This window comes from Arvicola amphibius, chromosome 2 (assembly GCF_903992535.2).
Source record: "Arvicola amphibius chromosome 2, mArvAmp1.2, whole genome shotgun sequence".
In the NCBI taxonomy this organism is placed as follows: Eukaryota; Metazoa; Chordata; class Mammalia; order Rodentia; family Cricetidae; genus Arvicola; species Arvicola amphibius.
This window is the reverse complement of record NC_052048.2, coordinates 34,581,844-34,603,871: the sequence shown is the minus strand read 5'-3', so window position 1 is coordinate 34,603,871 and position 22,028 is coordinate 34,581,844. Positions and strand designations below refer to the sequence as shown.

Sequence of the window (22,028 nt, the reverse complement as noted above, 5' to 3'; positions counted from 1 at the left end):
CTCTGTAGATCAGGCTGGTCTAATTCAGAAATCCACTTGTCTCTGCCTCCGGACTGAACCCAGGACCCTCCTGCATGTTGGGCAAGCACTTTACAAACCAAGCTGCACCTGTAGCCCTAAGTTACCTAAGTGTGTCATAGTCAAGCCTGTGTGCTGTGTGTAACCTGTTTTGGAGACCATCTCTTCCTGAATGGGATAAAGCCACACACATGCTAGACAAGTCCACAGGGTCCCTTTGCTCCTGTCACATCCAGCTTTAGAATATTTTATCACTCTGTAGTTTAGATCTGGAGTTTTCCCAAAGGTCCATGTGTGGAAGGCTTGGTCCCCAGTTTGTGCCACTTCTGTGAGGTGATGTAACTTTTAAGATGGACTTTGTGGGAGAAAGCTAGGTCAGTGGGGAATGCCCTTCACAGTATCAAGAGCCCTATCCTGGCTGGTCATTGGTGGCGCACGGCTTTAATCCCAGCACTCAGGAGGCTGAAACAGGCGGACCTCTGTGAGTTCAAAGCCATCCTGGTCTGTAAGAGCTAGTTCCAGGACAGGCACCAAAGCTACAGAGATCCTTGTCTCGGGGTGGGGTAAGCCCTATCCTGCACGCTCTGGCAGCTGTTCTCTGAGCAGCTTTTCCTCAGCTTTTCCTGATTCCCAACAGGCCCGGAAACCAGAGACAACCAACCACAGAGTGAAACCTCCAAAACTGAGAGTCCAAATAAAACTCTTCTGTTTCAGTTGATTTCCTTAGGCATTTACCACAGCGATAAGGGATCTAACACATTACCCTGTGAAGAAAACTGGACTTTTTAGGAGTCATTTCCCATCCTCCTTTCCCCAAGTCCTGGCAACCACTACTCTACCTTTATCTGCTAATTCTGGAGAATGCATTAAAGCAGGGGAAGGGCTGGTGTTGAGTGTGGTGGTGCACATCTTTAATCCTAGCACTCACGAGTGATGGATCTCTGTGAATCCAAGGCTAGATTGGATTACACAGTGAGTTCCAAGGCCAACAGGGATATACAATAAGGCCCCCAAACAAGACAAAACCAACCAACCAATCAACCAACCAAACTAAACCAAACCAAACCAAACAAAAAACAAAAAAGGAAAAGAAAAAATTTTGAAGGGCTGAACAGAGCTCAGTGGTCCTGGGTTCTATCCTCAGCACACACAGAAGGGGAGAGGCACTGATTTATAGACTGGACTCTGTTTCAGAGACCAGCGTGCTGTAGTGCCAGAACTTTGTTCCTTTATTGCTTAGCATTCTATGAATAGATCATGAACCCCACAATGCCCCATGATCATGAACTCCACTCCCACCCAACATTCACCACAGCGGTTACTCACCTCACTCCTACCCCAGGAGCAACTCCTGTCTGTCAGTCCCTTGCCACCACTGTCAAGACTGCTTCTGAGTTGGCTCACAAGTCACCCTGCCTTTTGGCCCTTAGATTCACAGAGTTTCTGTGACCTCAAAAATATCTTTCTTGGGTCTGCAGAGATGGTCCAGTGGGTTGAGAGCACTGGTGTTCTTGTGGAGGACCTGGGTTTGGTTTCTAGCACCCATGTGGTAGCTCACAACTGGCTATAACTTCAATTCGAGGGGATCCATCGCCCTCTTCTGGCTTAATGCAGGCACTGCGCCCATGTGCTACAGGGACCTAGATGCAGGCCAAACACTCATAAAGATAAAAATCTCAAAGAGCTAGCTCTCTCTGTCTCTCTGTCTCTCTGTCTCTGTGTGTGTGTTGGGGATAATGTATACTAACTGACATACCACGACTCAACTACAACCATAGACATTCTTTATGAGTTCTTAGAGGGCAAAGGTTAACATCTCTTTCACCTTGAGCCCCTCCAGCCCTGTTCTAAGATAGGCACTTCTGTTGGCAGAAAGCTCTCAGAACCCACAGAGGCAACACTTTCACAGGCAAAGAGAAAACAGGGCTGTTTAATTAGAGTCAAGAGTCGCTTGTTCTTGGCTACAGCATTTAACATGCAATTACATCACCTCTTGGTACAGAAATGGCACCCTGTCACTTCCCTGGACAGAGGACTCCTGGGCACCTTGACCTCCCTATCCGCCAGAAGCTGCCCTCTTGCCCTGACAGTGGTAAGTTCTCTCCTGCCCAGAGGAGCTGGGAAATGAGGTCACTCGTTCAAATGAGTAGCCACTTACAGTACAGCACCATTGACTGGCCAATGGAGTTGATATTTTCTCAAGTTCCAATCAAGAACTTGTATTATGTCACCCGTCTCTGATGAGCCCAAAGGCACTTGAGAGTCTGGCTGTGCCTCAGGGTCACCTGTTTTCACTGGACTAAAGATGAAGAGATATGAAAAGTTTGCCGAGTCTGCCTTCACCCTGGGAATCCAGTCTGGAAAGAGTTCATTTCAGTAAGGCTGGGATGCCCAGCTCTCTGCATCATTCTGTAGGCTCAAGTGAATAGGGCAGGGAGCTCTATGCTGTTCAGCCAAAGTTTCTAACTTCTGGTAGAGAGAAAATGTATACTACTCGTGTAAAGAAAGTTAAACAATACGAACAGGAAATTAAGATAAAATGCAGGGTGTTTGGATCCTAAGAAAACAGGAGTTTACTGTGGCTGGAAGTCAGGCTGACTGAACATAGTCACTGGCTATAACTGACAATTCTCCTTACAAACATGGTGGAGATTTTGCTAAGTTTTGAGATATTCTCAGCAGCTTGGGATAGTCCCCTTTCTCTGACACCCTACTAGAGTCACCTGAAGACGTCACAAACTTCTAAGACAGCAGTCACCCAGAACTCCTTTCCTCTAGTTTCCAACATAAAGGGGAACCCAGCTCAGACAAGAACGAGCCTCGCTATGCACCCGCCAGCCCCTGCACCCTCCTTTTTATTCTCAGAGGCTCCAGCTCCACAGAAGTTACAAGGTTAAGCACTACTGCAAGTTCCCAACACAGCGGACCCCGCTCGCAGTTAGAAGATGGATGTCTGCAGTTCCTTTTTGAACATTCCTTCAAAGTGGAGGTCTCTGGCCATGAGCTCTTCTTCCACATCATCGAGTGCCCACTGGTGATCTGTCAGCTCCAAAGCTTCCCACTCTGTCTGCACAGAAGAGAACACAGGGCTGACCTTGCCACTGAGCTGACAGCTGGGGGCGGGATGGCTTGACCACTGCTCTTACCAGCGGCTGAGCAAGGCTAGTTGTGTGTGTGTGAGCTCCCTGGATCTCGTGAGGCCTGAGCCCAGCTGCCTCCCAGCTGGATGAGCTTTCATAAAACAATTTTTTTTTTTTTTTGAGACAGGGTTTCTCTGTGTAGCCCTGGATCCTGGAACTCACTCTGTAGACCAAGTGGCCTCTAATTCAAAGATTCTCCTACCTCTACCAGGATTAAATTCATGGGCCACCATGGCAGGCTTATTTTTACCTTTTATCATAAAAATGTAAGATTTTATTGTATAAAAATGACACCAAGGGGGCTGAAGGGGAGGCTTTGCAGTGAAGAAGCACTGACTGCTCTTGCAGAGGACTGGGTTCAGCTGCCTGTACCCATATGGCAGCTCACAACTATAACTCATGCCTATAACTCAAGTGCTAGGGTATGTGATGCCTCTTTTGACCTCTACAGATTCCTGCATACATGTGGTGGACATAAACTCAAGCACATAAACATGCACATAAAAATTTAAAAACTAAATAATAATAATATACTGTAATAAGAGTAACGTGAATACGGTTTCTCTTCCTCTCCCCTATCATGAGGTGGGTAACATACAGAGTGTAGACACACTGGACAAAGTGATTTATGTCCTGGATAGGGCAGGGCAGAACATGCTCCTCATTTTGGATTGATTTGAACGTGGGCCACAGACCAGAGAATGTGCAGCTGTGGCTAAGGGAGAACTGGTTAAGACTGTGATATTCCCGCAGCTCTGAAAAGGGAGCACCGCATACCTTGAAAGCTTTGTTGGTGTCTGCAGGCATGGCCATGGCTGCTCCTGTCATCTGCTCCTGCATCATTCGTGACTGGTCAGCAGCTGCAGCATAAGACAAGTCCAGTGAAGACCAAGGCTCCCAGACACCCAGGACCCTTGTGGAAGAATGAGCGTGACAAAGCACTATAGCTGCTTGGTGGTGGGAGTGAGAACTGGACAACTGACTGACTGGCCCTCTCATACATGGTATGGGATTCTGGGAAAGTCCAGGGAAGTGGGGGTGACTGCAGCTAGAACAGAGACACAACTAAAGGATGCTCTAAACTTTATTTTAAATGTCAACATGACAATAGATACCAATTACTGAAAAACGCTGTATGTCCAGGTATTTCACTGTTTTATCTGCTCTTAATCCCACAGGGCAACTACTAAGACCTTATTTTATAGAAAAGCAAACAGTGGATAGAGTATCTGAGGTCCTCACCACTAAACAAGAGCCAAGCTTAGCACCGGAGAGGAATCTGCTCAATAAAAGAGCTAAACCAGCCAGGCCCTTCTTCTGGCTTTAGGTTCACAGGTGTCAGACGCTGAACAACCAAGTATGCTCAGTGATTGCTGGGAGAAATGCCCACGTTCAGGCTGAGCTTTCCTCAGAACCTCACAGGATGGAGCACCGTGTGGAGAAATGCTAACCAACAGCAGGACACACATGACTGCTGCGCCTCAACAGGAAGCAGCTGCTCACTAGCCCACTATGCCTCTTACCATTATCCTGGCCCAGGATCAGAGAGTAAATGCTCCGGAGCCCAAAGACATTGAGGAAGTACCAGGATGCAGAACTCACCCTAGCAAAGCAAGGGGGAGAGTGGGATGGTCATTAGGGAGATGAACAGAGCTCACACCGGCACCACCCAGAGCTGCTCTAGACAGCCAAGGCTCAACCAAACAACAAGTGACAGGAAGGCCGTCTTCTGACACAGCGCAGGTGACACTGAAGAGGGCAGCTCACTCTGAACCACGTCCTCCAGTGAAGTCAAAGGTTCTCCACTTAGCAGAGAGGACCAGGGGTGACTTTTGGAAAACATTTGCAATGCTGAGGGTAATGGCTACCGGGAACACAGTCCAACTTTGGAATTGCATCATTGAGTCCTTATCTTAGGTTTCCCACCCAACTTGGGAACACATAAATGTGCTTACATACAATGGAAACCAAAGGGTGAATGAAAAATGCTGCCCACACGGGAAGACTGACACGTCATTGGGTGAGCATATGCTCTGCCCCGCCATGCAGATGATCTGTCTGCAGCAGCAGTGCATGTGCTACTGCAGCAAACACTGCAGCTGCACTGCCCATGCTGCCTTGCTACCCATTCATCCAAGAATGTGGTATACATTCTTCCAAATGCTCAGAAAAGATAACCCATGACATTACACTTAGCCCAATGAGCCTGGCAGGGAAAAGTTTAATGAAGTCACATGGCTGGTGTGTAGCTTTTCTTCTCCCGCCATGCAGGGCAAGGCCAAAACTCTCCTATATCTGCTCTGCCAGAGAAGTCAGAATTGCTACCAGACTCTCCTCTTTTTCTTGACTGAATTTGTTTCAGGCCAGTCCTTGAGAGGTCACAGACAGAACAGTCTGGAAGGACCACAGGAATCAGTGTTACTGTACTGCAGGTACCAGACCAGAGTTCCAAGATGGTTTTAGATTCTGACTTGGTATTATCCATGGAGTGGAACCAGGTGCTGAGTACTGGTCATGGAGAGGGTGTGTGTGGTCCCATGTCCATTCTGAGTACTGTCATGGAGAGGGTGTGTGTGGTCCTATGTCCATTCTTTCATAGACCTGGCAGGGCTGCTGTGAAGATAAGGTAACATATGGAGAACACCTAGCCTGGTGACTGGATTTCAGGAAAATGATAGTATAAACTTTTCTTTAATTTGGATCTAGAATGTACTTTTAAAAAGTCTGTGTGTTAGCCAGACATGGTGGCACATGCCTTTAATCCTGGCACTAGGAAGACACAGCAGAGACAGTAGGATTGCTGTGAGTTTGAGGCCAGTCTGGTCTTCATAATGAGTTCCAAGACAGCCAGAACTATGTAGACAGACCCTGTCTCACAAAAAGCAAAACAAGCACACACACAGACAAGCTCATGTATTAAAGGCTTGGGCCCTAGTGTGTGGTACTAATGGAAGGTGGGGAGCCTTTAGGAGATGGAGGCCTTGTGGGTAATTTTAGGTCACCGGGAGCTCGCTCCTAGAAGAGGACTGTAGGAGTCTGGACTCTTCCTCTTTCTTTTTGTGTTCCGATCGTGAAATGAGACTAAAGCTTCACTCCATGACACTGCCATCTCTACCCCATCACAGATCCAAAGTCATGAGACTAGAGGGACATGAGCTGAGCCTCCAAAACCGTGAGCCAAGATCTACCTCTCCTCTTTAGAAGCTGACCCTCTAAGCATTTGTCATAGTAACACAAAGCTGACTAGCCCATACTTCCATTCTCATCCGCTTCAGGGCGCTGCGGAAAAAGCCTTGTGTGGCCAGACTTCTTAACCATTCCATTTTGGGGGAGTGTGGGAGGAAGTCAATACCTTCACTCCTGAGTTCCTAAGATCTGAGAAGAGAGGTTGATAAACCATCTCTTTTGGCAAGACTCCTGCAAAACTGTTTTAGTCTATCAGTGACATTTTAAACAGAGCTTTCATTAAAAAATAAATAAATAAATAAATAATAAAACAATAAAAATAAAAGTAAAGAAAAAAAAGCAAAATCTCTCAAACTGAAACAATTTCATTCTAATGAAACGAAAACTTGAACTCTGTGGGTTCTTGGCTGTGGTCCCATCACCAGCAGGCTTACCAGGACGCATCTAGTGTGAGCAGCTCTATTCCTTGCTGGAGCATGGGCTTGAAGCGAAGTGTCAATGGAAACGGGACCTTAGCTGCAGCAAAAAGAAAATACCAGGGTTTTACTTCAAGAAAGTTCCTAGGCACCCGAGCCAGCCAAAGTGTGAACACACACATTCTTTCCCCAAGGAGGTGGGAACTCGGTGCCATCCAGCTTCTGGAAAATGACTCCCACAAGGAAACAGGTGGCAGCCTCTGAGAACAGAACAGCCAAAATGTCACCCTGCTCTCATCTTCCTAAAGGATTGCAGTTTCTAGACTGTGGAGGAAGCAGGTGCTCAGGATGAACCGTGACCCAACATTTGGAAGAAGCGCGCACTGAAGCCTAGGTGAGAAACACACACAACTAAAGCAAGTCTCCTAAGTTACAAAGCGTCCACACTGGTAACTTTGAATTAGCTTGAAACTAAAGATTTCTGTTCAAAGAATGTTGGTATTTTCACGAGAAAAGGCACTACCCACGCTGTGACATCAGGTTCTCAGTGGCACTGGGAAACTTACTCGTGACAAAGCCTGAGAAGGTCATGTTGATCCAGCCGCCGATAAGAATCATGGGGAGGACGTTCGTGACATTCCCCTTCATCATGTCTGTGAGCATGGTGGGATCTGAGGAAAAAGCGGAGAGAATACAGCTCCCTTTGTTGGTGGAGGCTTCCCAAATTTAACCCAGACAGTTGTTTTGGTTTTGGTTTTAAACAATAGGGTCTTATTATGTAGACCAGCCTGGCCTTGAACAGAGAGGTCTGCCTATCTCTGCTTTCTGACTGCTGGAATGAAAGGCCTGTGCCACCGGGACAGCCGCCCACCGGGACAGCCATCCACCAGGACAGCCATAGGTTTATTGTAGAAGTTCAAACAATCTAAGAGCATAAGATGTAGACAGTTCTTCTCCATCCACTCTCTAAATCCTTTAAGTTTTCTGTTGCATATTTTCTGCTTTTCTGTTTGCCTTCCAAAATTTAATAATTTTATGAACAAAGGCTGAAGATGTAGCCTCAGGGGCATAGCACTGTCTACCATGCTGGAGACTGTAGAGCAGTCCTCAATATCAAAAAAGGAAGATTTCCCTGTAGTTTCTAGAGCCTGTCCTGGAACTAGCTCTTGTAGACCAGGCTGGCCTTGAACTCAGAGATCCGTCTGCGTCTGCCTCTGCCTCCTGAGTGCTGGGATTAAAGGCGTGCGCCACCACCGCCCGGCAAAAATAATTTTTGATAAAATTTCCACATTGTCATGGTACCAGTATCTCAATATATGTGTGTGTATGTGTGGGTGTTTGCCTGCATATATATCTGTGCATTCATTGCCCATGAAGAGGCTAGAAGAAGGCATCAGATTCCTTGGAACTGGAGTTACAGACAGTTGTGAGCTGCCACATGGAGCTGGGAACTGAATCTGGGTCCTCTGCTCAGTCAGTGCTCTTAAGTGCTGAGTTATCTCTCCAGCCCCAGACCTCTCCAATCTCAACCTTTTCTGTCAGGAAATGCTGCTACTGCCTTGTAATAGGTAATAGATCAATCTGCTTATTTATGTGTTTCTGAGGAGTAATTCTTCTTAGAAAATTTGGATCAAATGGTTTATACATTTCAAATTAAGAGATATTAGGGGCTGGGATGTAGCTTAGTACTGGGATGCTAGTGTAGCATGCCCAAGGCCCTGGGCCCCATATCCAGAGACAGACTGCCAAGAGTGGGTGGCGGGGTATGTGTGTGAGACTGTCCATCAACAAGACCCCATTATTGGGTATTCTTATCAATGGCAACAGGACCTAGCTTGTTTTGACCTTGACAATCATGGCTTTGGACACTCTTATTTTTGTCAGTTTAACAGACTAAAAAGATATCTTGCTAAGTTAGTGAGGTAATTATATTTTCATATGAATGCTGGCCATCTGATGCTCTAAAGTGTCTATATGGATCACAAGAGCAGGCTATCTCAGCTCGAGGAATGAGACTGAAAAGAGAAGAATGTCAACCCAGAAGAGCAGACTGCTTTGGTTCACTTTACATGTAGTCTTCACAAAATAGGGATGGCATATAAGTCAGGTCAGGACTGTAGGTTGGTATGGGCAATCAAGAACAACTACTCTTAGGAAGGAAGGAGCTCACCTTTCAGGCAGAAGATGCAGGGTACCATCTGCCAGCAATAGATCTAGGCACTGGTAGGAAGAAAGACCAGAGACAACGGCCCTGACCTCCCCAACATCAGCTGAGACACTAGGATTCAGGGATTTATTAGAAAAAAAGAGGGCTCCACTTGCAAACACCTGTATATTAGGGGCTGGGATGCAGCTCGGTGGGAGAGTATTCACCTAGCATGTAAGAAGTCTTGGCTTCCATCCCAGACATGGAAAGAACCTCAAAAAACCATCATGCCCCAATTAGATGGTTCCGAAGTCCTTTCCATCACTATCTCCTCAATGCTTAAATAAGCACCCATGTCCAATAAACATACCTGTCATAGGAGAAGGTGGCACAACCTTCCTCTTAGTTTTTTTGAAAAATCCATCCTCTGGGTTGTTGAAGTAATATTTTCGTGTCAAGAAAGACTAGTAGAAAAAAGAAAATCTTTTTAAATATGAGAATTGTGACACAGTTAATTGGCAAGTTATCCCCCAGGGGACCGACTAAAGGCCCTGGAATACACTTCTACACACTGAGCTGTCAATCTCCTTGGCAGCCAAATCTGACACTTTAGCTGAGTCACACTTAAAAACAATTTTCTAAGAAGGTTGAGGGCACAGTGACAGCAAACACGACCAGGTTGCAGCTAAATAACCGGGTGGCCCCCTCCAGTTTCCTCAAGAGTCCTCTTGTAAAGCGTCTAGGTTTCTACTGCTCTCAGAGGTGAATGGTGGAGCTTTCTCATAAAAGATGAGCAAATACCTGTTTGGGGATGTATTTTCCATTTTCCCTGAGGACTCTGCTTCGAATTAGGACTTGACTGAAAAACACAAGACAAAGAGTAACTTAAAATGTGAAACGCCAGAAGAAATGAGAGGGTGGAGCAGAAGATCTGCTTAAGCCTAAGAGAGGACCTGTTCTGGCAACAGCTGGGTGTGGAAACTTTCCAAAACCCTGAAAAATCAATGGACCATCTTCAACTCGCCTCTCAGCTTCTCACAAAAGGACTCTTCCAGAGGGACTGTGTCCTGAACAAATAAAGGTTTCTGCGGAAGGCAATCTGGGACATTTCACTTGGCCTTTCTGGATTTGACATGAGTCACAAAGGAACTTTCCTTGCAAGGAAAGAGTAGATGGCTAGTGCTCCAAAGATTTGGAGGCAGGAGGTGGGAGAAAGGCGAGGGCAAAAGGACCCAGAGAAATGAGGACAGGCCTTGGCTCAAGAAGGCTGTTACCTGACACACCCAGGACTCAGACCAACTTCCTTCAAACTCTTCAGCAATTACTAAATTCATTATTGGTGATCTTTAGGGCAAATAATATGCAACAGAAGTAAAAATACTGCCTTTCCCCCAAGTTTTTCAAAAGTTGTTTAATGGGGGGCTGGAGAGATGGCTCAGACGTTAAGAGCATTGCCTGCTCTTCCAAAGGTCCTGAGTTCAATTCCTAGCAACCACATCGTGGCACACAACCATCTGTAATGGGGTCTGGTGCCCCCTTCTGGCCTACAGGCATACACACAGATAGAATATTGTATGCATAATAAATAAATAAATATTAAAAAAAGTTGTTTAATGGGGAGGGGAGCCCTTAAGTCAATGGAAATTCTTGGAAAGTGAGAAAACTAGCAGAAATAACATACAAGAAAACTACTGTCAGCTTTCTGGTTCCTGCTCGGCACAAGCCACATGCTCCAAGCAGTCAGAGCCAGCAGGGTCGGCTTGCCACCTTCTATAGGCCCAGCTGCTGCGTGTGCTGGGCCTGCTCTGCTGCCAGCTCCACTTGCCAGTTTTACTACACCATGCCTCTGCTCCTTCCTTGAGCTCATCTTGGTGTCACCTAGTGGAACTCCAGCTGCTTTCCCTCCTCAGTGCACAGTTGTCTGCCTTACACACAGGCCTACAGCAGAGATGCGTGATATCTTCTGTCCTCTGGGAGCTGGCTACAGATGCTCCAAGTATGGACTACGTGCCAATGCTGTTCTGTGAGAATAAGTCCAGACAGAGAAGTAGGAACTGGGAAACTTGGGGCTGGTTAAGAACTCTGCTCTTGGGGGGCTGGAGAGATGGTTCAGTGGTTAAGAGCATTGCCTGCTCTTCCAAAAGGTCCTGAGTTCAATTCCCAGCAACCACATGGTGGCTCACAACCATCTGCAATGAGGTCTGGTGCCCTCTTCTGGCCTGCAGGCATACACACAGATAGAATACTGTATACATAATGAATAAATAAATATTAAAAAAAGAAAAAAAAAAGAACTCTGCTCTTCCAGAGCATCTGAGTTGAAGGCCCAGCACGTACATGGCAGCTCACAACTATCTCTAACTCCAGTTCCACAGAATGCAATGTTCTTTATGGATTCCTTGGGCAGTGCATGCACACGGTACACAGACATACATGTAGGCGAAATACCCATATACATAGACTAATAATAAAAATGTTAAAAAAGAATTTGGAGACTTTTATAATCTCTTGTCCGTATTCAGATACTGGCTCTGTTATTTTTATACAGTCTCACCATGTAGCCCTGGCTGGCCTCACAGAAACCTGCCTGCTCTGCCTCCCGAATCCTGGGAGTAAAGGTGAGTGCCACCATCCCTGGCCTTCTGTGACTTATAAACTATGATCTTGGGCAAGTCATAACAAGTTCCTAAACTGTCACTTACATCTGTACAAGCACAGACTTAGACTTTTACTGAATATAGATTTCTTTTTTTTTTTGTTTGTTTGTTTTTTTTTTTTTTTTTTGTTTTTCGAGACAGGGTTTCCCTGTAGTTTCTATAGCCTGTCCTGGAACTAGCTCTTGTAGACCAGGCTGGCCTCGAACTCAGAGATCCGCCTGCCTCTGCCACCACCGCCCGGCTTATAGATTTCTTTTTTTTTTTTTTTTTTTTTTTTTTTTTTTTTTTTTTAACATTTTTTTTTAAGATTTATTTATTTATTATGTATACAACATTCTGCCTCGATGTATGCCTGCACGCCAGAGGAGGGCGCCAGATCTCAGTATAGATGGTTGTGAGCCACCATGTGGTTGCTGGGACTTGAACTCAGGACCTCTGGAAGAGCAGTCAGTGCTCTTAACCTCTGAGCCATCTCTCCAGCCCCGGCTTATAGATTTCTTAAACTTGTAAGTGCCAGACACCATGTTAGTACCATAAACAAATATGAAAATGCAAACTTCAGCTGGGTGGTGGCAGCACACACCTTTAATTCCAGCACTCAGGAGGCAGAGACAGGTGGATCTCTGTGAGTCTGAAGCCAGCCTGGTCTGCAAGAGCTAATTCCAGGACAGGCTCCAAAGCTACAGAAAAACCTTGTCTCGGAAAAAAACAAACTAAAACAAAAACCCCCGCAAACTTCCCATGATGTTTAAGGTCTACTGGGGAAAAAAGAAGTTCAACTAATAAACTCAGTGTGATAGTAGATCCCTATAATCCCAGCCATGTGGAGACAGAGGCATCCTTCACTACACAGCATGTTTGAGGACAGCTTGAGCTACACAAGATGTTGCCTAAAAAAAGAAAATACCAGCCAGGTGGTGGTGGCACACGCCTTTAATCCCAGCACTCGGGAGACAGAGGCAGGCGGATCTCTGAGTTCGAGGCCAGCCTGGTCTACAAGAGCTAGTCCCAGGACAGGCTCCAAAGCTGCAGAGAAACCCTGTCTCGAAAAACAAAAAGAAAACACCGACTATAGGAGCGAATGTGAAAGTGAACTGTCACATCCTAAGGAGACTGGGGGCATTATGGGAGTGTATGACAGAGAGCGATACAAGAAACTGCTGAGGATGTAGGATTAGGTAGGAATCTTTTACTATTTCATTTTATGTATATGCATGTTTTGCCTGAATGCATATCTGTGTACCACTGTGTTCCTGGTGCCCTTGGAGGCCAGAAGAGGGTGTTGGATCCCCTCAACTGGATAAACCTATGGTTGTAGTGCATGTTGAGCCACCATATGGGTGCTGGGTATCGACCCCAGGTCCTCTACAAGAACAAATGCTCTTAATCACTGAGCTATCTTTCCAGCCCCATAGGTAGGATCTTAAGGATGAATGGGAGTTGCCTAGCTAAAGCACAGAATGTCGTAGGTATGAGCCCTATAACAAAATCAATAGGTCATACACAAGAAGAAATGAGCAAGAGGTGGCAAGACCAGACTGGGGGCTAGAGAGATGGCTCAGTGGTTAAGAGCCCTTTCTGCTCTTGCAGAGGACTCAGGTTCAATTGCCAGCATCCATATGTTGGTTTACAGCCATCTGTAACTAGTTCCAGTTCTGACCTCCTCTTTTGAACTGAGGATACTAGGCACAGGTGATACACATTGTATACATGCAGGCAAAACACTCATACACATTAAAAACAAACAAAGCAGACTATTGAAGGCAGTAAGAGACCTCCTATATAAAGCCATGACCTTATAAGTAAAACACTGAAGGGATTTAAACTGAGTCTGTCACCTATCATCTGACTGGATTTATTTTGAACATTTATTTAGTGTGTGTGTGTGTGTGTTTGCGCGTGCGTGTATGTGCACACCAGCCATCTCACACGTGTGGTGGTCAGGAGTCAGTCCTCTTTTCCCACCATGTAAGCACTAGGGATCAAACCCAGGTGATCAGGTCAGGATTGACAGCAAACGCCTTTACCTGCTGGGCCTGAGATATCTTGCTGGCCCTATCATCTCATTTGAAGTGATTTCTGCTGGACCTGGAGCATTCTAGGTGCTGGGTTGGTGGCATGTATTATTCTCCCTTTGTCTGTTTTATCACTTGGACTGAAGTTCTATGAGAGCAGAGCCTTGACCTCCACAGAGTGGCACAGGGGGCACAGCACTGGCCACCTGCAGAAGCTTCTTCACTGTGTGGTAAGCCAGAACTTTCCCAGACACTCTGATGACAGAACCCCAGCTAAGCTCTCGTACTGAAACTGCTTAGGAACTCTGCAGAGCTGAGGCTGAGGATGGTGATCCAGGCGAGGTTCGTTTGCTCAAGCTCTGAAGCTGAGCTCCATCGCTACATTCCACATAGTGTAAAAATTCTGAAAGAAAACACTAGTTTTACATTTTCACTTCCATAAATGTTTTTTAAAGGAAAACATACATACATCTATTTGGGAGGGGGTGATCATTATGGGGCACATTTGGAGGGCAGTGCAGAAGTTGGTTCTCTCATTTCACCATGTAGGTTCTAGGGACTGAACTCAGCATGTCCAGCTTGGTGGCAAGCCCTTACCGGCTGGGCTATCATACTGCCCACAACTTTAGTTTGCAGTTAGTGGATTGCAAAGGGAAACACCCAATCCCCAAGGATCTGTTTTCACTTGTTTTTCTCTCTAAAGAATCAGTATATTCTTTGAGTTTGAGAACCATTTTTTTTACATACATTGTCTCCAGATATAGACTAATGCATTCTATCCATGTATATTTCATTTTTGGTTTAATACATTTCACAAAAAAACATAGTTAATATTCTTTTTAGGCAAGGTCTCACTTTATAGTCCTGCTTGGCTTGGAACTCACTATATAGACTTGGCTAGCTTCAAAGTTAAGAGATCCACCTGCCTCTGTCTTCCAAGTGTGTAGTGTGAAGCGGCGGGGCTGCGTCCCGCCGCCGGCTAGCTTTACACCCGAAATAATTACACGGAAACTGTATTCTTTTAAAACACTGCCTGGCCCATAGTTTCAGCCTCTTATTGGTTAACTCTCACATCTTCCTTTAACCCATATTTAGTAATTTATATAGCACCACGAGGTGTGCCTTACCAGGAGAGATCTTAACCTGCGTCCATCTCGGAGAGGAGCAGCATGGAGACTCACCACGCGACTCCCTGAAGCGTCTCCCCAACTCTACTTCCTTGTTCCCACAATTCTGTTCTGTCTACTCCACCTACCTAATTTTCTGTTCTTAAAGGGCCAAGGCAGTTTTCTTTATTAATTAACCAATGAAAGAAACATAGACAGATAACTCTCCTCCATCATTTCCCCTTTTTCTGTTTAAACAAAAAAGAAAGGCTTTACCATAGTAAAATTACATGTAACAAAACAGTTATCAAGCAAGTATTACAGTTACAATATTTAAATCTATTTTATCTTTTATCATAACTAAGGAAAGCTATAACTATCTATTTATTCTTCAACTCCATCAAAGACTCCAGAAGGATATAATGCTACCTAAGTAAACAAGAAATAAGTAACTTATAAAACTCTAGAAATGACAGAGACAACTCGCTGCCTGGACAGTCACCCAAAGTTCCTCTGTACCGTTGGGGCATCCATCTTCAGCCTTCAGGCCCATAGTGTCCAGCAGACTTTTTCATGAAGCAGGAAATTCCAAAGACAGTTCAGTCACTTTCTGCTGTGTCCTGCAGAACGTCTCGCAGACTCTTTCATGAATCAGGAACCCCGAAAGACCATCTCACCTTTAGGCAAGTTCAGCAGTCCTCTTTCTGTGGGTTCCTTGTGTCCAGTTTATGCAACAGTCCAGGCAAGAGCATTTTCTTGCCCAAATGGCTAACAAACTCCATAAGTAGCCTCTTCGATGCCCATCTTCCTCTCGAAGTAGATTGGTGCTGCCAGGAGCAGACGTGTCTCATTGTCATGAAAAACCCTAAGTTATTAAAACATTAAATGCCATATTCTGCAGTCTTTGAAAGATATGAAGAATGCCTATCTGAAATATATCTATGCACATCTAGAAAATGACTAACATGACTACAAGCTTGACTATTAATCGATGATTATCCATTAACAACCTATATTTCCTAATTATACATTACAGTTTTTAAAATGAACTACTATCACAATAGCTTAATCAAGATCAGAAATACATATACATATAACAAAATTGACCTTAAAATCTATACCAATGCAAATTCATATCTATATCATCTCCCCCTTTAAATGTAAAAGAACATTTATAAGCAATATTTGGGAAAATGGGCGCAGTTTTTTCTCTCCAAACTGCTTCCTGCTGAATGGGGGCACTGTTATTTAGGTCTTTCATGGTATAACCTGTCTGCTAGGTTCATCCCAGTCGGCAGTTGAGCGAAGTAATTTTTTGAGGGTGTTCACAGCAACCTTTCAGGGGGGCGTGGTCTATCATACCATATTGGGATAGAAGCAATCCACAGAGTCTCGTCCTCTGTGAAAACAAAAGAAGAAACTCTTTTCCAAAGCATCATGTTCTTAGATCCAAATCCTGAAGTCATACCATTAAGATGTCCATTTTGGTCTAGACTGGCAGCCCATATAATGAAATGTCTCTCTGTATTTAGCTCCTTTACAGTCAAAAAAATCAAAGAAAACACAACAAAATACATAATCCAGACTCTCTGTGAATTTTCCATTTTTATGCGGCTTATTTTCATTCTATCACTTTACTTTATTCTGTCTCTTTAAAGACTTTAGCCTTTTTTTTTTTAGGCATTAACTTTATTTTTTATATTTTCTTCTTCTCTCTCTCTCAAGCCTACATACATTCATCCAACACTGTGACTCATTTAAAAGTCTTTTATGTCTGAATCTTTTCTATTGTGAATCTGTAATTTTTTACTATCCAGGAGCATTTCTTAAAAGGTTAACCACTTCTTAAAATAATACGGTACTGCCTGTTTACAGCCAAGTCTAAACCTTAACTGCGCTGTTATTATGGTAATTGCGATAGACCGGTCTGAGCTCAGCACAATTCAGCATGGCGGAGCAGAGCCAAAGCCGCTCCTGCCTCAGTCATTTGGTGCCCCTGAGCCGCACACAGTTCCAGGCACACAGCAGTCGACATTGGAGCCGCACTCAGCAGTTTAATTCTGAGACTGAGCGTGCAGCACAGAAACTCTTTTTATCCAAGTTACAGCCAAATCTGACAGGCAGAGCACCGCGCAGTCTAAAAACATCTCTATGGCGGCAGGAATCCGCCATGCTCTCCCGCTCGCCTAAGCCTGATTCCGCCATCTGCCCAGGTGCAGGCAGGGATCTCTGAGCCTTTGGACCGGTCTCAGTGCACTCTCCTTCCGATCCCACACGGGAACACAAATATCCAGTCCTATAAAAGCCAATGAGGTTTTTACGTGGATTTGGTCACCACGTTGGAGCGCCAAACTGTAGTGTGAAGCGGCGGGGCTGCGTCCCGCCGCCGGCTAGCTTTACACCCGAAATAATTACACGGAAACTGTATTCTTTTAAAACACTGCCTGGCCCATAGTTTCAGCCTCTTATTGGTTAACTCTCACATCTTCCTTTAACCCATATTTAGTAATTTATATAGCACCACGAGGTGTGCCTTACCAGGAGAGATCTTAACCTGCGTCCATCTCGGAGAGGAGCAGCATGGAGACTCACCACGCGACTCCCTGAAGCGTCTCCCCAACTCTACTTCCTTGTTCCCACAATTCTGTTCTGTCTACTCCACCTACCTAATTTTCTGTTCTTAAAGGGCCAAGGCAGTTTTCTTTATTAATTAACCAATGAAAGAAACATAGACAGATAACTCTCCTCCATCACAAGTGCTGGGATTAAAGACATGTACTACCACACCTGACCTATAGCTAAATTTTGCTCCCCAAAGTTTATTTAAGTTATTAAGTGTCCCATTTTGTGATTATTTAGGCTAATATCAATTCACACTGTATTTAGAGAAATGTTTTACAATAAAGAACAACTTTTAAAAGTAATTTTATTTTTGTATATGTCTGTGTGAATGAATGCTCTCTCTCTCTCTCTCTCTCTCTCTCTCTCTCTCTCTCTCTCTCTCTCTCTCTCTCTCTCTCTCTCTCTCTCTGTGTGTGTGTGTGTGTATGTTTACATGTTCCTCAATAGTGGGAGTCAGATTCTCTGGAGCTGAGCTGAGGTTATTGGCAGTTATGAGCTGCCTGACACAGATGCTGGGAACTGAACTCAGGTCCTCAGAAAGAGCAGTAAGTTCTTTTGATGTCTCTAGCCCCATGCACAGTTTTGGTGGGGCAGTTGTACCATGTCAGAATAGGAATGACCCAAACACCTCACTTAAGAGATGGAATAATGACAACTACAGATGTTCCCTAAAGCAGTGATTCTCACAGGGATAGTATACTCTAGAGGCCTTATGGAAATCTGGGCAACTATCTTTTGAGATAGTGCTTCATATACCCTAGGTTGACCTTGAAGTCTTAACTATCTTGCCTTATCCTCTCAAGCACTGGAATTATAGGTATGTACCACTAAACCTGGCTATTTTGAGGGAGACGGTTGATCTGAGACAACATCTTACTCCCTACTAGCCCAGGCTGGCTCAAACTCATAGTGAGCCTCTCACCTCAGTTTCCCCCTCTAAGATTCTAGAAGTGAGCCACCTTGTTGGTATATGGGGAACTTCCTGGTTGTCACAATAACAGCATGAAGGAGAAATGGCACATAATTGTCATTTCTCACTGAGTCAGAGATGTTATGATATCATCAATGGTGGGAACAGTTATGTAACAAAGAATTGCCCTATGTCCTTCACTACTTCTGCATTCCTCATCTAACTCCTGTTCCAGTTATCTAAGGCACAAACCCAATTCCAGTGTGGAAGGAGCACAGGCTTTTTATTTACTAAGTTTACAAAGAGGAAAACACCCAGTACACAGAGAAAACCGAACTTGGTTCTGTGTAGACTTCTCTGCCAAGTAGTGTAACATTCACAGATAGCACTACCTCTGTGACATACATCTGCTATAGCTTACCCCTGACCTTCCTAGTTGTGATTTTTACAGCTAGACAAGAGCGTGCATACGACATCTTGTAGGACAGCTATGCACAAATATGCACTTATGAAATACAAAGCAGCTTACCACGCTTCTATTTCAACTGAGAATTACAAGAGCATTATGCTGCTTTAAAAAAGTTCTTGAAAGCCAAGCGATGGTAGCACATGCCTTTAATCCCAGCACTCAGGAGGCAGAGGCAGGCAGATCTCTGTGAGTTTGAGGCCAGCCTGGTCTACAGAGCAAGTACCAGGACAGCTCCAAAAGTACACAGAGAAATCTTGCCTTGAAAAACCAAAAGAAAAAAAGATGCTGAATGAGGGTGGGAAGGTGGTTTAGTGGTTAGTGCACTTGCTGTTTTTTTTTTAATAATTAGTTTATTTTTATATTTTATGTGCATTGGGTTTGGCCTGCATGTATGACTGTGAGACAGTGTCGATTTCCCTGGAACTAGAGCTACAGACAGCTGGGAGCCACCAGGTAGGTGCTGGGAATTGAACCTAGGACCTCTTGAAGAGCAACTAGTGCTCTTAACCACTGAGCCATCTTTCCAGCCTACACATGCTGTCCTTCCAGAGGATTGTGGTTCAGTTCCTAGCTCCCACATGGCAACTATTAGTAACTTCAGCTCCATTACCCTCGTCTGGCTTCCCAGACACATACATACATACATGTAAGCAAACAATCACAGAATAAAATTAAAAGTTTTTTCTTTTTCTGTTTTTTTGAGACAGAGTCTCTTTATTATGCAGCTCTGATTAACCTTGAACTCACTATATAGACCAGGCTGTCCTGGTCCCAAAGATCTACCTGCCTCTGCCTCCTGAGTGCTGGGACTAAAGGTGTGTGCCACCATGCTCAGCAAAAATAGATATTTAAAAAAAATACAATTTAAATGTCTGAACTCTCCTAATTTTCCATCTTTTTTAGTTTTCAAGTCTCTACAAGGCTAACTTCCTGAGGTTAGCTTCAAGGAGGGGGTGCCTCTAGTCAGTTTCAAAACTAAAGTCATACAAAAATAATCATAGTGGCTACTACTGAAGAATGGAAAGAGCCTAGGCTTGGGCACCACGATATTTGTCTTATAGTCCTGACTGTCATCCATATATCACTAAAGTCTCAATTTCCACAAAATAACATGATAGCATCTACCACATTGAGTTGCTCTGGGTTTTAAATAAATTAATAAATGTAAGTGCTTACCAGTGCACCTTACCAGTGTAGAATGTTTCATAAAGCTGGTTGATGATGATTATTATTATTCTCAGCATAAGAAAGAAAGACAACTGAAAATGGCAAAGCTGCATATTTTGGGGGACAGGATCTCGTTTAGTCCAGGCTGACCATCAGACCTCAGGCAGCTTGAGCTTCTTCTGATCTTCCTGCTCCACCTCTGACTCCCGGGATTATAAGGCTTGCACCGACACATCTGCCTTATGCAGGGTAGGGAATCTAACCCTGGGCTTCATGTACAGAATGCAATTGCTGTACCAACTGGATTACATTACCATCTCTCTGCTTAAGAAGTGTTTTTTTTTGGTTTTGTTTTGCTTTTTAAAAAAAAAAAAAAAAAAAAAAAAAAAAAAAAAAAGGACAGGGGCCGGGTGGTAGTGCACACCTTTAATCCCAGCACTCGGGAGACAGAGGCAGGCGGATCTCTGTGAGTTCGAGACCAGCCTGGTCTACAAGAGCTAGCTCCAGGACAGGCTCTAAAAGCTGCAGAGAAACCCTGTCTTGAAAAACAAACAAACAAAAAATAATAATAATAAAAGACAGGGTTTCTCTGTGTAACAGCCCTGGCTGTCCTAGAACTCTCTTTGTAGTTCAGACTGGCCTCAAACTCACCGAGATCTGCCTGCCTCTGCCTCCAAGTGCTGGAATTAAAGCATGCACCACCACCACCCGGCCACTTAAGAAGTGTTTTTAATTTAAGGCAATCTTTTTTTTAATATTTATTTATTTATTATGTATGCAATATTCTGTCTTCATGTATGCCTGAAGGCCAGAAGAGGGCACCAGACTTCATTACAGATGGTTGTGAGCCACCATGTGGTTGCTGGGAATTGAACTCAGGACCTCTGGAAGAGCAGCCAGTGCTCTTAACCTCTGAGCCATCTCTCCAGCCCCAATTTAAGGCAATCTTAAAGCACCAGCAAATAGAAATCTGGTATTAACTTTGTTTTGTTTTTTTGAGACAATGTTTCTAACAGTTCTGGCTATCCTGGAAATTGCTCTGTAGACCAGTCTGGCCTCGAACTCAGAGATCTGCCTGCCTCTGCCTCCTGAGTGCTAGGATTAAAGGTGTGCACCACCACTGCACAGCTGAAAATAACTTTTAAATACAATAAATCAGAAGGGATTTTTTTTTATCACTGTTCTCTGTAGAAACGTCTGAACCTGACACTCTTTGTTGAAGTAAGCTATTCCTAGGCACTCTGGGCATGTTAAGATAGTCTTTCTTCAGACAGCCTCTAAAAATGATTAGAATAAGTGACTGAAAACTGTTAAAAACAGTGTAAAAACGCATGGGAGAAAAGAGCCACATCAGGAGGTGAAACAATCATTACAATTCCTTACATCTCTCTGTGGCAGTCTTCCGAGGCACTTCATTCCTTAGCATTTAAGCAGACCATTACAGCTGCTGGGTAGAATTATTACAAAAATCGCTTGGCTAGATGTTTGCAGGACTAACGGTAATAATGCATCTGGCTTTCAGTAGGTACTCTTAACGAAGGAATGGAGCAGAAAACCTGACTGATGGTTGGCCATTAGCCTAGCAATATTAATAACATTTACTTGAACACAGTACGTTCCAGGCCCTGTGCTAAAGGCTATCATCTAATTCAAGCCACATGACTGCTTTACCTGTTAGGTAGGTACTGTTATTAACCCCATTTTACAGACAAAAGCGAAACAGAGATAACCGCCAAGGTCAACCTACTAGTAAGGGGCGCGAGGTAAACTGGGGGAAAGTGATATCCGTCATTTTCTTGACGAAGGTCACTCAGGAGCGAGGGCGGCAGGACAGGAGGAGGGTACTGACCTGTCAGATACTTGTTCTTGGGTGAGCTTCTTGTCGCTCTGCAGCAGGATTGATACGTAGTGGCGGATCATGCCCACGAAGAAAGTGATGATAACGATGGGCAGGACCACCCAGAGGCGGATGTTGGAGTCGAGCAGAAGTTCGGGCCCCGCCATCTTCGCTGAGAGCTGGCTCTGTGTTGGGAGGAGCTGGGTTTCTCCCAGACTTCGGCTCCGGGCCTTCACTCGTCCCTCCGACTGACTAGTACGGAATCTGGGACAGCCTCGCTATCTCTACCGACTGTTTCCAGCTGGGCCGCCGGGCCGCCAACTTCCGGCGCGGAAGCGT

The 22,028-nt window shown here is 44.6% G+C and overlaps 1 protein-coding gene across 1 annotated transcript; it reads right to left on the bottom strand.

Annotated features, from left to right (window-relative positions):
* Window positions 1-1,919: 1,919 nt before the first annotated feature.
* Emc3 (ER membrane protein complex subunit 3) lies at window positions 1,920-22,025 on the bottom strand. The gene is made up of 8 exons (XM_038319477.1): window positions 21,702-22,025; window positions 9,708-9,765; window positions 9,277-9,370; window positions 7,327-7,431; window positions 6,779-6,860; window positions 4,682-4,761; window positions 3,936-4,018; window positions 1,920-3,085 (listed from the first exon to the last, which is right to left on the bottom strand). The coding sequence occupies exons 1-8, from the start codon at window positions 21,854-21,856 to the stop codon at window positions 2,957-2,959; spliced, it is 786 nt and encodes a 261-aa protein (XP_038175405.1). The 5' UTR covers window positions 21,857-22,025; the 3' UTR covers window positions 1,920-2,956.
* Window positions 22,026-22,028: the final 3 nt, after the last annotated feature.

Bases quoted from the DNA above. Each gene is read 5' to 3' on its own strand.
- Emc3 (XM_038319477.1), bottom strand. From the start codon at position 21,856: ATGGCGGGGCCCGAACTTCTGCTCGACTCCAACATCCGCCTCTGGGTG. The intron at 9,371-9,707 runs GTATTTGCTCAT...TTTTTCTACTAG, and splicing joins GAAAATACATCCCCAAACAG to TCTTTCTTGACACGAAAATA. The intron at 7,432-9,276 runs GTATGTTTATTG...CTTTTTCCTCAG, and splicing joins GCCACCTTCTCCTATGACAG to ATCCCACCATGCTCACAGAC.